Source organism: Bubalus kerabau, chromosome 3 (genome assembly GCF_029407905.1).
Source record: "Bubalus kerabau isolate K-KA32 ecotype Philippines breed swamp buffalo chromosome 3, PCC_UOA_SB_1v2, whole genome shotgun sequence".
Classification (NCBI taxonomy): domain Eukaryota; kingdom Metazoa; phylum Chordata; class Mammalia; order Artiodactyla; family Bovidae; genus Bubalus; species Bubalus kerabau.
The window spans coordinates 141,827,286-141,843,924 of NC_073626.1; the positions used below are offsets into that span (position 1 = coordinate 141,827,286).

A 16,639-nucleotide genomic window follows, 5' to 3' on the forward strand; every position below is an offset into this window, starting at 1 on the left:
CATTTACTATCTTGAAGGAAAAAAACAGAGCTTGAAGAACTGAATCTCTAAGAAAGAAATGAGAAAAGTAGATGACGTAAGTGTTAATATGTATGTGAACAGACATATACACATACCACAGACTCACACACACGCACACACACAGATTCTGCGGTGGCAATTCTGAGAACACTACAGTGAAATTTCCAGTCTTTCTGAATTTAGAATTATACTCCAGACTATTAAAAGAGTGCGTACATTCTCTTCCTTTTTCTTATAATAGCAAGTAAATGAGATCTAACAAATGACCTTGAAGCAGTATGATTCTTTTGATTTTTTTAGTCAAAGAGGATATTGTTCAAACACTTTAACAATCTGATTTTAAAGGAAAAACTTGGAGACAACACTTACAGAAAAGAAACACTTCCGAACTACACAATCATGTCTTAGAATGAGAAGTTATTCATCTTATCCTGTACAAGAGTTAATATTAGTAACATTCTAAAGCAAGTCCCCAAACCAGAGACGAGAAAGTCTAAAGAATTTTAGAATATGTTGAAAAGGAATGGATCTTAATTGAATTTTCAGTGAACTTAATTTCTACTGGGTAGTTCAACCTCTTGACTTTCCTTACAAATTATATATTTAGCATAAAATGCTCTCATTCCTTTGAAATCAGAAATGTGCCACCAATGAGAATAAAGTTCATTTCTTCAAAAGGTAACCTTGTAAACAAACTCCCAAAAACAGCACAAAAGAGGCATTACTTTGATACTGTTTCCCTAGAGAAAACTTGCAGGGTAATAAAAACAAACAAATTCTTCCTTTACTTTTACCTGTCCACCATAAATTGCCATTTAACCCTCTCCACAGGGGCAGTAAACCACTAGCAAGGCTCTGAATACCCAAATAAAGCGCAACAGAGGATGTCATAGTCACGCAAAATATGGACTAGAAGGACCCTCAAACACCAATCTGTTCTGTTCCCTCAAATTCCCCCAATTTCCTCAGGGGCTGGTAGCATTTGAATTGAATAGCCTTTGAATTGGGGTGGGAAGAACAGAATTTTTCCAACATTGACAAATTTGCAAAGGCCAAATATGATTGATGTATTTAAAGGGTTGGATGGCCTAAATAGTAGGCCATTTATTATACTGATGATAAGAGAACTGTATATTCAGTACCAGATATAATTCCATATATAATATATTTCTGCTAGTAGAACTACTACTATTAATAAACAACAACTAAAATACTGTAACAATGATTAAGAGATTACTTTGTGCCAGTATTAAGGTATTTAGTCCTTGTAGCTAGTTAGAGACTTAGTTTTATTACTTCCAATTTTCAGGAAACTGATTCTTTGTAGAGTTAAATAATTTATTCAAACTCACACAGTTAGCAAACAGAAGACAAAGATCCGAATACAAATTCTCCTGACTACAGAGTCCCTTTGCTTTAACCACTATTTTGGAATTGTCTCCAAATAAACACAACATTAAAACTCCACTTCTGATCAAAGATTTCCTGATACCACACATTCATTTCAGTTTGTTAATTGGTACTTAAACTATAAGTGCTAATTTAACCTAGAATGACTGCTTTTAAATTACATTAATAAATTAATGAAAATGATTTATTGATTGAGTTTTTAAAATAGACATGCCTGTCTAAAACATACCACTTCAAAATATTTTTAAAGATTTCAGCCTTCACATGCATCTCTTGTGAAAACTATAAACTTCATACATTATGCTAAGAATTTAGTTTTAATGCCATCTTAGTTTTAAGGGAGCCAGTTTGGATCTCTTAATGAAAATATTAAGAGAACCCTTTCTTGTACCCCAATGCTCACAGCAGCACTATTTACAACAGCCAAGACAAGGAAGCAATGTAAGTGTCCATCAATGAATGAACAGATAAAGATATGATATTTACATACAACAGAATATTATTACTCAGTCACAAAAAAAGAATGAAATATTGCCATTTGCAGCAACATGGATGGACCTAGAGATCACCATACTGAGTGAAGTCAGAACAGAGAAAAACAAATATTATATGATATTGTTTTTTTTGTTGAATCTAAAAGAACAATAATAATACAAATGAACCTATTTACAAAACAGAAACAGACTTACAGACTTAGAAAATAAACTTATGATTGGCAAAAGGGGAAGGGGAGATAAATTAGGAGCATGGAATTAACAGTCAGATACCACTATATATAAAATAAATAACAAGGATTTACTATATAGTCCAGGGAACTATATTCAATATCCTTTTTCCTAATAACCTAAAATGGAAAAGAATCTGGAAAAAAAACTGAATCACTTTGCTGTACATCTGAAACGAACACAATATTGTAAATCAACTATAGTTCAATTTTTTAAAAATCCTACCTTTAGAAAAAATTATATAAATTTTTTATTAAAAAGTTATATCTAAATCAGCAGAAATTTCCAAAAGTCAACAATTCCTTGACCTAAAAAACTGAAAATCAGCTTCAAAAATATAAGCCAATTTACCTTTAATTTTCTTGTACTTTTTATACCATCTCCCAAACTCCTGGCACTTGGTTGCTGACACGTTGGCATAATATGTGCTATTTACAATGGATGAAATCATACTCTGCAAAGGAAAAAAAAAAACAGTTATTTTTGATATGAGTATTCCTTTTTAGGGACAAGAAAGGGGACATTATAGTCTATACCAATCTCCTTTGTCTTTTAAGTTTGAAGAAGTCATTCTCCTACAAACTAAACTATTAAACACAATTACCAAAATTTACCAGCCCTTTAACTTGTAGATGACAGTGCTTTCTCCAAAAAAGCAACCAGGGGACAATGTCAAAGAGAGGGGACAGGACATGTAGACTGCGAAGGCAAAGAACAGTTGTGATTTAGGAACCCCAGCAAAAGGTGAGATCAGATGCTCCTGCATCTGTAATCCAGATAATGCCTTTCAGATATTTCTGTTCAGCTTCCAACTGCAACAAGCTTACACAGCCAAGAATCTGAGAACATCCGTGCTACACACTGCAGAACAACATTTAGGGAAATAAGTTAAATTAATATAATTTATAGAAACGTGTGATTAGCACTTGTGTGAAAATTCACCAAATGAAAAAATTAACAGTGCTATTTTAGAGCAGGGGAAACTAAACATAACACTTGTACTATGTTTCAACCAAAAATGCATCAAAATTTCTGAGTGCTAAAGTACCTGATTCCTTCTTGCTCTTCATACTCCTTTCTCTCCTCAGCTCAACCCCTTAGCTGATTTGTTTGAAATTGCAGTTAGAAGGAAAGAGAAGGGGAACATAACCTGACTCACCACTGAAAAATTAGAAATTAGAACTGCACGTGTGTGCACAGTCGCAAAGTCGTGTCTGACTTTTTGTGACCCCATGGACTGTAGCCCGCCAGACTCCTCTCTCCATGGGATTTCCCAGGCAAGAATACTGGAGTGGGTTGCCATTTCCTTCTCTAGGGAATCTTCCTGACCCAGGGATCAAACCCGTGTCTCCTACATTGGCAGGACGCTTCTTTACCACTGAGCCACCAGGGAAGCCCTATAACTGCACACCTTGAATTAAATTCCATACAGAGATATGTTTTCCGTCAATATGGCATGCTTGGACCAACATTCGTGGCAGATGTTAACTTATACCTGAATGACTGTGATAGTATATGTGTATGTCTTGCACACAGATTTTATTTCTGCAAATTCTGTCTAAAAGCAAATGGACATAAACAAGTCAGGAAATCCAAATGACCCATGTAAGGCTTTATATCCTGCCTTGAAATCTCATCTTTCTTACAAAAGGTTTCCCCAGATATGAAGCAGTTGAAGGAAATCATAGAACTTCTAATAGCATTTTGACAAAGTAGTCAAGATAAAAAGGATAACAATAAATCACGGCATTGGCAACTTATTTACCAGAAAGTTCAAACACCAGTAGACAGTCCTGCATAGATTCCCATATAAGACAGTTTCCTCTCTGAGCTCACAGGCTCCCTCTTTTTTAATCACTACACAGTACTGATGAGGGGAGTGGGGATTCCTAATTCAATTTACAGAAATCTCTTTGGTTCTTTCTCTACAGCAGATGGCTGTCCTGCCTGCAGTCGCTGATGTCTAAATGACAGTTCTGTTCTCTATGGGGAGATAGTAAAGAGAACTCTCTTAATCTGAGGCTCTGAACACAGCCCTGGAAACACAGAGCTAGTCACCTGAGTGTATCACAGAACTTCCGAGCCTTGCATGCTACCTTAGAGGATCAATGGAACCCTAATCTTCCTGAGGCAGGGTTTTGCTTTGTGTCTTATTAACAAGGAGTATAGAAGTCTCTTGGCTAGCTGGGCTAGTTCCTTCCCTCTCTGGGCTGAGCTCTCCTCTCTGTCCCAGTCTGTGAGACCCTTGAGGACACTGACTATGTCTCTTTTTTTTTTCTCCCTTGTGCCTAACACAGCTCTGATGTGGGATATCTGAGGCACCAAAATGTAACAGATGAAAAGGGACAAAGATGAAATTTTAAAATGCCAAACTGAAATGTCATAATAATGAAAAATTTAACATGAAAGCAGTCTAATAACAGATGCACCAGCCGCTCTAGTGTATGTGAATAATTACAGATGTACTTGTCATCTTTCTTTGTGGTTTGTATGAATCTTACCCTCTGGAAAGGCATAAGATATACAGCTATGGCAGTAGTCAGAGCTAAACCTTCTATTGCAAAGTGTCCTAGAAAGCTGATTAAAATGGGAAGTGTTTTAATTCCTGCCTGGAGCTGCCCCTCAACTCTCCCTGGCCCATAACACCAGGAAACCAACCCATATCACTCTGGTCCCAAATAATGCACATTTCTCCCACTCCTTGGCCTCCCTACTTTATTGTTATTTTAGATGCATCTTCATTAACACTGTTGTCTTACTGGCTAGTGTCAATCTATTTGGCTGAGAGGATATGACCCACGTCCAAAGTCAGGAGCAGCAGCTGTGCTTTGCTGGAGCAGCCATGAAGAGATATCCCATGTCCAAGGTAAGAGAAAGCCCATTATGACAGTAGGCGCTCAGAGAGGGCATCAAAGGGCAGACAAACTGAAACCACAATCACAGAAAACTAGTCAATCTGATCACATAGACCAAGCCTTGTCTAACTCAGTGAAACTAAGCCATGCCATCTAGGGCCACCCAAGATGGATGGGTCATGGTGGAGAGGTCTGACAGAATGTGGTCCACTGGAAAAGGGAATGGCAAACCACTTCAACATTCTTGCCTTGAGAACCCCATGAACACTATGAAAAGGCAAAAGATAGGACACTGAAAGATGAACTCCCCAGGTCAGTTAGGTGCCCAATATGCTACTTGAGATCAGTGGAGAAATAACTCCAGAAAGAATGAAGGGATGGAGCCAAAGCAAAAACAACACCCAGTTGTGGATGAGACTGGTGATAGAAGCAAGGTCCGATGCAGTAAAGAGCAATATTGCATAGGGACCTGGAATGTTAGGTCCATGAATCAAGGCAAATTGGAAGTGGTCAAACAGGAGATGGCAAGAGTGAATATCAACATTCTAGGAATCAGTGAACTAAAATGGACCGGAATGGGTGAATTTAACTCAGATGACCATTATATCTACTACTGTGGGCAGGAATCCCTTAGAAGAAATGGAGTAGCCATCATGGTCAACAAAATAGTCCAAAATGCAGTACTTGGATGCAATCTCAAAAATGACAGAATTATCTCTGTTCGTTTCCAAGGCAAACCATTCAGTATCCCGGTAATCCAAGTCTGTGCCCCGACCAGTAAAGCTGAAGAAGCTGAAGTTGAACGGTTCTATGAAGACCTACAAGACCTTTTAGAACTAACACCCCCAAAAGATGCCCTTTTCATTATAGGGGACTGGAATGCAAAAGTAGGAAGTCAAGAAACACCTGGAGTAACAGGCAAATTTGGCCTTGGAGTACAGAATGAAACAGGGCAAAGGCTAATACAGTTTTGCCAAGAGAATACACTTGTCATAGCAAACACCCTCTTCCAACAACCCAAGAGAAGACTCTACACGTGGACATCACCAGATGGCCAACACTGAAATCAGATTGATCATATTCTTTGCAGCCAAAATTGGAGAAGCTCTACACAGTCAGCAAAAACAAGACCAGGAGCTGACTCTGGCTCAGATCATGAACTCCTTATTGCCAAATTCAGACTTAAATTGAAGAAAGTAGGGGAAAACCACTAGACCATTCAGGTATGACCTAAATCAAATCCCTTATGATTATACTGTGAAAGTGAGAAATAGATTTAAGGGACTAGATTAGATAGACAGAGCGCCTGAGAAACTATGGATGGGGTTTGTGACATTGTACAGGAGACAGGGAGCCGACCATCCCCAAGAAAAAGAAATTCAAAAAAGCAAAATGGCTATCTGAGGAGGCCTTACAAATAGCTGTGAAAAGAAGAGATGTGAAAAGGAAAGAAGAAAAGGAAAGATATACCCATTTGAATGCACAGTTCCAAAGAACAGTAAGGAGAGAGAAGAACGCCATCTTCAGTGATCAGTGCAAAGAAATAGAGGAAAATAATAGAATGGGAAAGACTAGAGATCTCTTCAAGAAAATTAGAGATACCAAGGGAACATTTCATGCAAAGATGGGATCGATAACAGACAGAAATAGTATGGACCTAACAGAAGCAGAAGATATTAAGAAGAGGTGGCAAGAGTACACAGAAGAACTGTACAAGAAAGATCTTCATGACTCAGATAATCACGATGGTGTGATTACTCACCTAGAGCCAGACATCCTGGAATGTGAAGTCCAGTGGGCCTTAGGAAGCATCACTACGAACAAATTTAGTGGAGGTGATGGAATTCCAGCTGAGCTATTTCAAATCCTAAAAGATGATGCTGTGAAAGTGCTGCACTCAATATGCCAGCAAATTTGGAAAACTCAGCAGTGGTCACAGGACTGGAAAAGGTCAGTTTTCATTCCAATCCCAAAGAAAGACAATGCCAAAAAATGCTCAAACTACCGCACAATTGCACTCATCTCACACGCTAGTAAAGTAATGCTCAAAATTCTCCAAGCCAGGCTTCAGCAATACATGAACTGTGAACTACCAGATGTTCAAGCTGGCTTTAGAAAAGGCAGAGGAACCAGAGATCAAATTGCCAACACCCGCTGGATCATCGAAAAAGCAAGAGAGTTCCAGAAAAACATCTATTTCTGCTTTATGGACTATGCCAAATCCTTTGACTGTGTGGATCACAAGAAACTGTGGAAAATTCTGAAAGAGACAGGAATACCAGACCACCTGACCTGCCTCTTGAGAAACCTATATGCAGGTCAGGAAGCAACAGTTAGAACTGGACATGGAACAACAGACTGGTTCAAAATAGGAAAAGAAGTACGTCAAGGCTGTATATTGTCACCCTGCTTATTTAACTTATATGTAGAGTACATCATGAGAAACACTGGGCTGGATGAAGCAAAAGCTGGAATCAAGATTGCCAGGAGAAATATCAATAACCTCAGATATGCAGATGACACCACCCTTATGGCAGAAAGTGAAGAGGAACTAAAGAGCCTCTTGATGAAAGTGAAAGAGGAGAGTGAAAAAGCTGGCTTAAAGCTCAACATTCAGAAAACTAAGATCATGGCATCCGGTCCCATCACTTCATGGCAAATAGATGGGGAAACAGTGGAAACAGCGTCAGACTTTATTTTTGGGGGCTCCAAAATCACCGCAGATGGTGACTGCAACCATGAAATTAATAGACACTTACTCCTTGGAAGTAAAGTTATGACCAACCTAGACAGCATATTAAAAAGCACCTTGCCAACAAAAGTCCATCTGATCAAGGCTATGGTTTTTCCAGTAGTCATGTATGGATGTGAGAGTTGGTCTATAAGGAAAGTTGAGTGCTGAAGAATTGATGCTTTTGAACTGTGGTGTTGGAGAAGACTCTTGAGAGTCCCTTGGACTGCAAGGAGATCCAACCAGTCCATCCTAAAGGAGATCAGCCCTGGGTGTTCACTGGAAGGACTGATGTTGAAGATGAAACTCCAATACTTTGGCCACCTGATGTGAAGAACTGACTAATTGGAAAAGACCCTGATGCTGAGAAAAACTGAAGGTGGGAGGAGAAGGGGACAACAGAAGATGAGATGGTTGGATGGCATCACTGACTCAATGGATATGAGTTTGGGTGAACTTCGGGAGTTGGTGATGGACAGAAAGGCCTGGTGTACTGCAGTCCATGGGGTCACAAAGAGTTGGACACAACTAAGCTACTGAACTGAACTGATGTGGCAAGAAAATAAATATCAGGGCTTCTATTGGCTTCATCAAGGATGGTCTTATACTAGAGTTGGGCTCACACATATTTAAAAAAGAGGAGTTGGCAAATGTGGTATACAACACAGTAGAATACTACTCAGTCATAAAAAAAGAATTAAATCCTCTCATTTGCAAAAACATGAATGGACCTTGCAGGTATTATGTTAAGTGAAATAAATCAGAGAAACACAAATGCTATATGATTTCACTCATATGTAATCTAAAAATTAAAACAAACAAAATTAAAACAAACTCAGAGATACAGATATCAGATTAGTGGTTACCAGAGAGGAAGAGACTTGCAGGGTGGCTGAAACTGGGGAAGGAGCTCAACTGTATGGTAATGCTTGGTAATTAGGCCTATGGCAGTGATCACTTTGTAGAGTACAGAGATGTCAAATAGTAAATTCTTCTCATCTGAAACTTATATACTAAAATAATAATAATAACTAAAAGATAATAGAAAAAAAAAAAAGGAGTTGGCTACCCTGAGATTCAGTCAGGCTTGTTCTCTTCCCTGTATCATTATGAGTTTCCAGCTCTACAAAGCACAGGAAAAAAAAAATAGGTTTAAGCTAGGAACTGAGTAAAGGAACTGGGTAGTAAATAAAAAGTTTCCTATATAATGAGAAACTTTAGTCACCAGAAAGGTCTCTTCAAATTTGTGGCACCTTTCATTCATATGAATTCTCTGCAGTTCTTTACATTTAGTTGACCCTTAAAGTAGCTCTACTGATACAAATCTTTATAATTCAACCCGAGAGAGCTTTAAAAATAGAAGAGGTATTTCTTGGGGATGTTGTAGATGAAAGATCATGTTATGTACTACTAGTCCAGTTTCAACTATAAACATTCTATAACCCTAAATTAGACTACTGTATCCTCACTGCCTTTGTCTGAATCACTAGACCTCACTGGAATACTCTAGACACATACTACAAGGTCATCTTAATGTTTGTTGGTGTCAATTTACATTTAAAACATCAAAACAATTCATTAAAACAAAATTGAAAGGGGATAATGTAGAGCAAGCACATGATGACTTTTACTTTACAAGGAAGAGTGTTCTCCAGCAGCCCTGGGGCACAGACAATTTTTATTTTCCACATTTCATCATATAGTCATCCCCCGGTATCCATGGGTTCTGCATCCAGGAATCCAAACTATAGATTGAAAATATTGGGGAACAAATTCCAGAATGTTCCAAAAAGCAAAACTTGAATTTCCTGTGCATACTGCAGCACATGCAGTGTGCAACTATGAACACAGCATTTAATCTAGAGATGACTTAAAGTATATAGGAGCATGTGCACTGGGTATATGCAAATACTACATTATTTTATACATGTTATTTAAAGATCTGAGAACCTGGGTATCTGCAAGGGGGTCCTAGGATACCAAGGGATGACACTACTTTAATATCACTGAAATTGGGATGCATCTTACAATCAACAGCATCTTGGACCTGATGAGATACAGTTGCTGCAAAATGGGATGAGTAATGATTAAAATCTCTCCCACCTACCACCCTGCCAAAAAACATCTAATTTCCATTCACTGCTTTAAAAATATGTATATAATTTTGTAGTCTACATTGCTCTTTTATGTTTTCCAATCATTTGAGAGCAACCATACGATTGGACTTTTAGAATACCCAATTTTTTTTTTTGACAAATGAACAAGATCTGAGTCTACTTTTTCAATCCAGAATACAACCAACTTCTGAGTATTCATGTTAACATAAAGCAATACTGATATGAATAACCCAAAAATATGTGTGCTGTTATTTTTAACACAAACTATGGGACTATGTTTTATTAAATATTAATATTTATATTATAATTAAATAGAGGGCTTTCCTAGTAACTCAGTTGGTAAAGAAAACTGCCTGCAGTGCAGAGACTATGTGCAATTCAGGAGACCCAGGCTCAGTCCTTGGGTTGGGAACATTTCCTGGCAAAAGAAACAGCAATCCACTCCAGTATTCTTGCTTGGGGAATCCCATGGACAGAGAAGCATGGTGGATTACAGTCCATGGTGTCCCTGGAGTTGAACATGACTTAGCAACTAAAATCAAAATATAATTAAATATATTTAAATAGAAATATAATTAAATAGACTAATATTAAATACCCTGGAGAAGGAAATGGCAACCCACTCCAGTATTCTTGCCTGGAGAATCCCATGGACAGAGGAGCCTGGCGGGCCACAGTCCATGGGGTCGCAAAGAGTCGGACACGACTGAGCGACTTCACTCACTCACTCAATATTAAATGACTAATAATAAACTGACTTTGCATTTAATAAACATGCTTCACTTTGCATAGTGGGGGATTGTGAGAAAGAAAGGAGGAAGACGTGTATGAGGGGCAACTGAGGCAGCCCCCCTCAGATGCTTACTCACAACCATAAACAGCACAGACAGTGATTGTAGACAAAGCTATTTATGAAAAATATTATGTACTGAAATAAACAGAAAGGTTTAACACATCTTCCTAACTACAGAAAAATTTTTGAAAGTTGTGGGCTTCTTTGTAACCAATCATGAAATTTTAAATATAAAGAACACCAATAAGGGATTAAAATCCCTTATTTGCAGCCATTCTGACACCTCTGCCACTTATATTTGGAAGTTATTTTTTAATAAAATAAGAGAACTCAAAATATACCAGAATTACTTACTGCAAAGTTTACTAACTAATTTGAAATTGCTCTAAGGCAACTGCAAGAGAACATTATGGTATTATTATTAATACTTATTATAGCTAAGTAGAAATTATACAACTAAGAAAAACAAATTTTCTTTTAGCTTCCTGAGACAAATTTTAAACTCACTTGTTTGTTTTTGACTATCCCAGAAAAGAGATGTCACCTATCATTTTAAGTATGGTTCCATTTTTCAGACTAAGGACCCAGAAACTCAGAATAAAGAAGCAGCTTGTTCAAAGTCAAATAGCAGCAGGGAGCAGCACAGAGAGACACTACCACTAGGCCACACTATTTCTTGGGAAATCTTCACCACCATCTCCATCAGTGAACACAAGCCCAAAGTAGATACTGCAACCAATTCTTTAGACTGAGCAAGAAACAAGATGACAGAAATGAAACAAAAAGTTTCAGGCCTTTATATGAGCTAACTAAGGAATTAAGAATCAGAGGAAGTTAAGGGACCTAAAGGTAATTTAAAACTTAATAGGAAAAGCAAAACAGTAAACACAGGTTAAGATGATTTGTACAATATACTGGGAAAGACAGAGATCTGAGCATTGCCTTTTCCTCCCTCCCAAAAAAGAAAGACAAAATAATTGGGTATTTTTCACCACTTTCCCTTTGGCTTAGTGAGATTAGTTTGAACAGCAATGTTATACTAAGAGTAGCTAAGCTGCAGATACATAATACACTCACTGTTAAAAAGAACATTTTAAAACCAAAGTGAATAGTTACATGTTCCATTGGTGAGAATGAATGCCACATCAGAGCAAGAAGTCGGGGGGAAGCTGGCATCTCAGGGCCATCCTTTCTACCTTAGCACAGAGGAAAGAGCACGATGCAGGCAATGAATGACATATGCATTCTTTGCTTGTTTTTAGCCTTGTCATTATGTTTTGTGATATGCTAAATAACTATTAAACATGCTGCTGCTGCTGCTGCGTTGCTTCAGTCGTGTCCGACTCTGTGCGATCCCATAGACGGCAGCCCACCAGGCTTCCCGTCCCTGGGATTCTCCAGGCAAGAACACTGGAGTGGGTTGCCATTTCCTTCTCCAATGCATGAAAGGGAAAAGTGAAAGTGAAGTCGCTCAGTTGTGTCTGACTCTAGCGACCCCATGAACTGCAGCCTACCAGGCTCCTCTGTCCATGGGATTTTCTAGGCAAAAGTACTGGAGTGGGATGCCATTGCCTTCTCCGTATTAAACATGAGATCATAATAATATTTCAATTAAGGATATGAAGTGAAAGTGAAAGTGTCAGTCACTCAGTCGTGTCCAACTCTTTGTGATCTGATGAACTGTAGCCCACCAGGCTCCTCTGTCCATGGGATTCTCCAGGCAAGGATACTAGAGTAGGTTGCCATTCCCTTTTCCAGGGGATCTTCCTGACCCAGGGATTGAACCCAGGTCTCATGTACTGCAGATAGATTCTTTATTGTCTGAGCTACCAGGAAGGTATAGTATAGGGAAAAAATGACTTGGAGGAATTACTTTATCATGAAAAATTAATGTTATTTGTCAGCCTTCTAACATCCTTTTCCATCACCATTTCTGAGTTATACTATCAAAATGGAAACTTCCTGCCATTCTAGTTGATAGAAATACTTCGTCTGGGCTGTGGAGTCTGACATGAGTCAATTCAATAACTCCTCACCTAAAAGACCAAGGGCTTGCTTGTCTGACAGGGGCACCCTCATCTGTGAGAGTGATATATGGATACTAGCCTCTGAGGCTGGAAGGATTCAGAGAGAAGATCTGTGCAGAAGGCCTAGCACACAGGATATGGAGCCAGTGAATGTCAGCTTTCTTCCCTCCATGCAGTCATTTCTCAGACATCATCCCAGTCACCCACTGGGAACTACTTTGAAGTTGTCATTTGTGTGTCCCCATCAACAAGATTCACGAGGTTGGACATGAACTAATACAACTTTGCATGATAATAACTGAAAGGGACAGTCAACACCTGGTTAACACAGGACATATGTGAATTTAAGATTAAATGAAACGGACAGTTGGCAACTGGTTAAGACAATACTGATCCAGGCACTTGATCAGTCACTAGTCTATAGATGAGTGCATGATCAATTTGTTATTTTCTATTGACCCATTTGGCTATTTGATTTCATTGTCTGATTATTTTGGTATATTGCAATTTAAGTTGGTCCTTTAATGACCCCTCAAATGGGCAAGACTTGCTTAGAATGACACAAATCATTATCCTACAATCTGTGTATCTAAAAGACTACATAAACACCACCATAATACTATAACATTTTCACAGTTCAGTAACTTCTACCAGTCATCTTGTTCCTCAAATATTTGGCAATAAAACCTCAACTAGGGGCATGGGACACAGCTGCTTTAAAAACATATCTATATGCTAAGTGAAATAAGCCAAGACAAAAGGACAAATATTCTATGATTCTACTTTTATGAGACATCTAGAATAAGTAAATTCATAGGGACAGAAAATAGAACAGAGGTAACCAGGGGCTGTTGGAAGAGAGAAGAATAGGCGATTATTGCTTAATACTTACAGAACTTTCATCTGGAGTGATGAAAAGTTCTGAAAATAGATGGGGGTGGTGGGTTATGATTGTACAACATGTAAATGTAGTTAATAATACTGGATTATAAAATTATAAATTTAAAAATTGTTAAAATGATAAGCTTCATGTTATGTATTTTTGCCACATACACGAAAAAAGTTTTAAGCATGTGTAGTGTTGCAGAGATAATGTTAGGAAGGGAGGAGGGGGCATCTGCAAACTGTCCTTCCATTTGATCATCTTAATAACCTATGAGATAGTTAAGGTGGGTACTGTTAGACCTTTTTATTTTAATGGATTAAAACCCTAAGGATCTGGGGTTTTGTCTTTTAACTTTTCCTTGAATAAAAAATTAGTAAGCCACAGAAAGACATGTTCATAATGTTTTCAAATTGGAATAGTTAGAGACCATTTAATAAGGGAGACCTAGGCCTAAGGTTGGAGAAGGCAATGGCACCCCTCTCCAGTACTCTTGCCTGGAAAATCCCATGGATGGAGGAGCCTGGTAGGCTGCAGTCCATGGGGTCACTAGGAGTCAGACACGACTTCACTTTCACTTTTCACTTTCATGCATTGGAGAAGGAAATGGCAACCCACTCCAGTGTTCTTGCCTGGAGAATCCCAGGGACAGGGGAGCCTGGTGGGCTTCCGCCTGTGGGGTCGCACAGAGTCAGACATGACTAAAGTGACTTAGCAGCAGCAGCAGCAGGCCTAAGGTATAGTAAATTAGGATGCTTGGGACAGACAATGGGGCTGATGGAAGAGGCTGGAAGTGGTGACTCAGAAGGACATCAGAGGAAAAGGAAGAAGCTGTCAGCACTTAAACATATTTTGAAAGGTGAAATCAAAAATAAATACACAGACACACAAACATAACCTATACTTTCTAAGCATCTGGCCAGACAGAGAACAGCTAAATCACGACTTCCCTGTTTTTAAATATATATTCCTCAGCCTGCAATTGTTGCCCTTTTATGGACTTTTCCACTCTTTCCTTCTGCCCTCAAGCCTGCTCTTTTGAAATGTAGACCACTGGGATATTCAAGAAAACATATACTAGTCACTGAATTATTCTTTTATGCAACTGCCAAACTTAAGTGAGGAAATACCTAAAATGGATTGACGTGGGGGTAATAAGGGAGAATTATTTCAAAACCAGTCTTTTACTCATGAACTGAGAATATTTTAAATAGCCCAATAATCTACCATTCTCCTGTGAAGTACTATTGGGTGCTCCACTCTCTTCTTCCTAGGCTGAAAGCTTCGATTCTTTCATCTTCACCACTATACCCCCAATCCTTTTTAAAGTACCTGACTCAATTGAGACTCCACTCCAGCTGGTAAAATACATTTTTAAATTACTGTTTCACCTTCTATAAACAAAAATTCATTCTTTTTCACACTATACAGGTTGAATAAAAATATATTCACCTATTCTATGGTAACCACAAACAAAATGAGTGAGCTTATCTCCACACTGAAATTCAACCCACCTATGCAATTTAAGTGAATAATCTGGAATGTTTCAGAGTAACAGCCATAGGATTAATGCAGACACGTATATTATGTGCCCTTGCTGGCTGAGAAGGAGTACTCCAGTGATGTTTTCCAAAATCACACAACATACCAGAAGCCTGAATCAAATATCCCCCATATCTAAGCAATAGAAAAGAGCCCCCGTTTGATTGAAAATGTTCTGGGGGCATCAACCACCAAAGTACTATATTCATTGTTTCTCATTCAAAACATTTTAGAGCTGCCAAGAACACTGTAAAAATAACAAAACTTTATATTTTATAAAACTTTCTAAAACATTTTAATTATTAAATTCATTAAAGACCTTAGAGCAGTGGCTCTCAACCAAGAATCATTTTCCTCCCTTCAAAGGACATTTGGCAATGTCGAGACATTTTGGCTGGCGCTGGGTGGGGTGGGGAATGCTAGTGGCATCTAGTAGGTAGAGGTCAAGGATGCTGCTAAACATCCTATAATACACAGAATCACAGCTCATTCCTCAATCACAAAGAGTATCCAACCCAAAAGCTCAGTTGGGCCAAAGTTTAAAACTCCTGCATTACAGTACAACTACATGCAAGATACACTTTGTGCTGAATGCTGAGAACTCTGAGATAAAAGATAAGAGATGGCTTCTGCTATTGTGAGGCAGTCCATTAAGTGATGAGAACTGGCAGATAACACTGACAGCAGGTTGTGATAAGTGCTCTGACAGGGGTGTGTCCAAAAGGTTACTAAAAGCAGAAGCAACTGCTTTAATCAGAAGGTCAGGGTTCTTCACCAGAAGTGACTTCCCAGCTGATATTTGAAAGATTTCATCAAGCAGAAGAGAGTAGGGCATGCTAGCCAAGAGAAATCACACAGCAAAAGCAAAGTAGCGCCACACCGAAGGACTCCAAGGTCACCAGCATTGTGTACAGGGGCCACCGAAGCCAGAGATTAACATGGCACATCTCCCTTGAGGACTAGTCTCATGTAGACAGGGGGGGTTGGTAATAGAACAGGTAAAGAGGTTTCTACGGAAATTTTAAAAATATCAAAAACATAGGTGCATGGAGTAGAGGAAATGCTAAGGCTAATAGTTAGGTTGTTCCCATCCTTGGGAATATTTTGGTGAAGTCTGAGCAATGTTAAATGTTTCAATTGCATACACTTGCAGCACTGAGTAGATGCAGGTAGAGGGAGGAAGGTGACTGATAGAAATCAGGCTAGTGTCTGTCATCTTCACAGTATACACAGGGTATTCAGTCTGTTCTTCCCATAGGATGAGCAGGGGGAGCCGCTGGAGGCTTATAGACAAGGAAATGATACAATGTTAATGTTGGAGAAGCAGGTGCCAGAAGAAAGATTATGACGCATGATGACTTAAAATATTTCACAAGAGAGGTGATGAAAGTCTAAACAAGGAAATGGCATAAAGGAGGAAGATTTTAATATGGAGCTGGTAGAACTCATAGTATCTACTATGAGAGTGACAGAAAAGAAACTTTTGAGGTTGGGCAACTCGGTGGGCAAGCAATGCAAAGAGAAAATGGGGGAGC

At 38.7% G+C, this 16,639-nt stretch overlaps 1 protein-coding gene across 4 annotated transcripts in view; it reads right to left on the minus strand.

Annotated features, from left to right (window-relative positions):
- Positions 1–16,639, minus strand: part of SATB2 (SATB homeobox 2) — a 203,489-nt gene that overhangs the window by 99,792 nt on the left and 87,058 nt on the right. For all 4 annotated transcript variants that reach the window (XM_055573034.1, XM_055573035.1, XM_055573033.1 and 1 more), the window contains one exon: positions 2,508–2,610. In XM_055573034.1, coding sequence (XP_055429009.1) covers positions 2,508–2,610 — 103 coding nt within the window. The remainder of the gene's footprint in view (positions 1–2,507; positions 2,611–16,639) is intronic.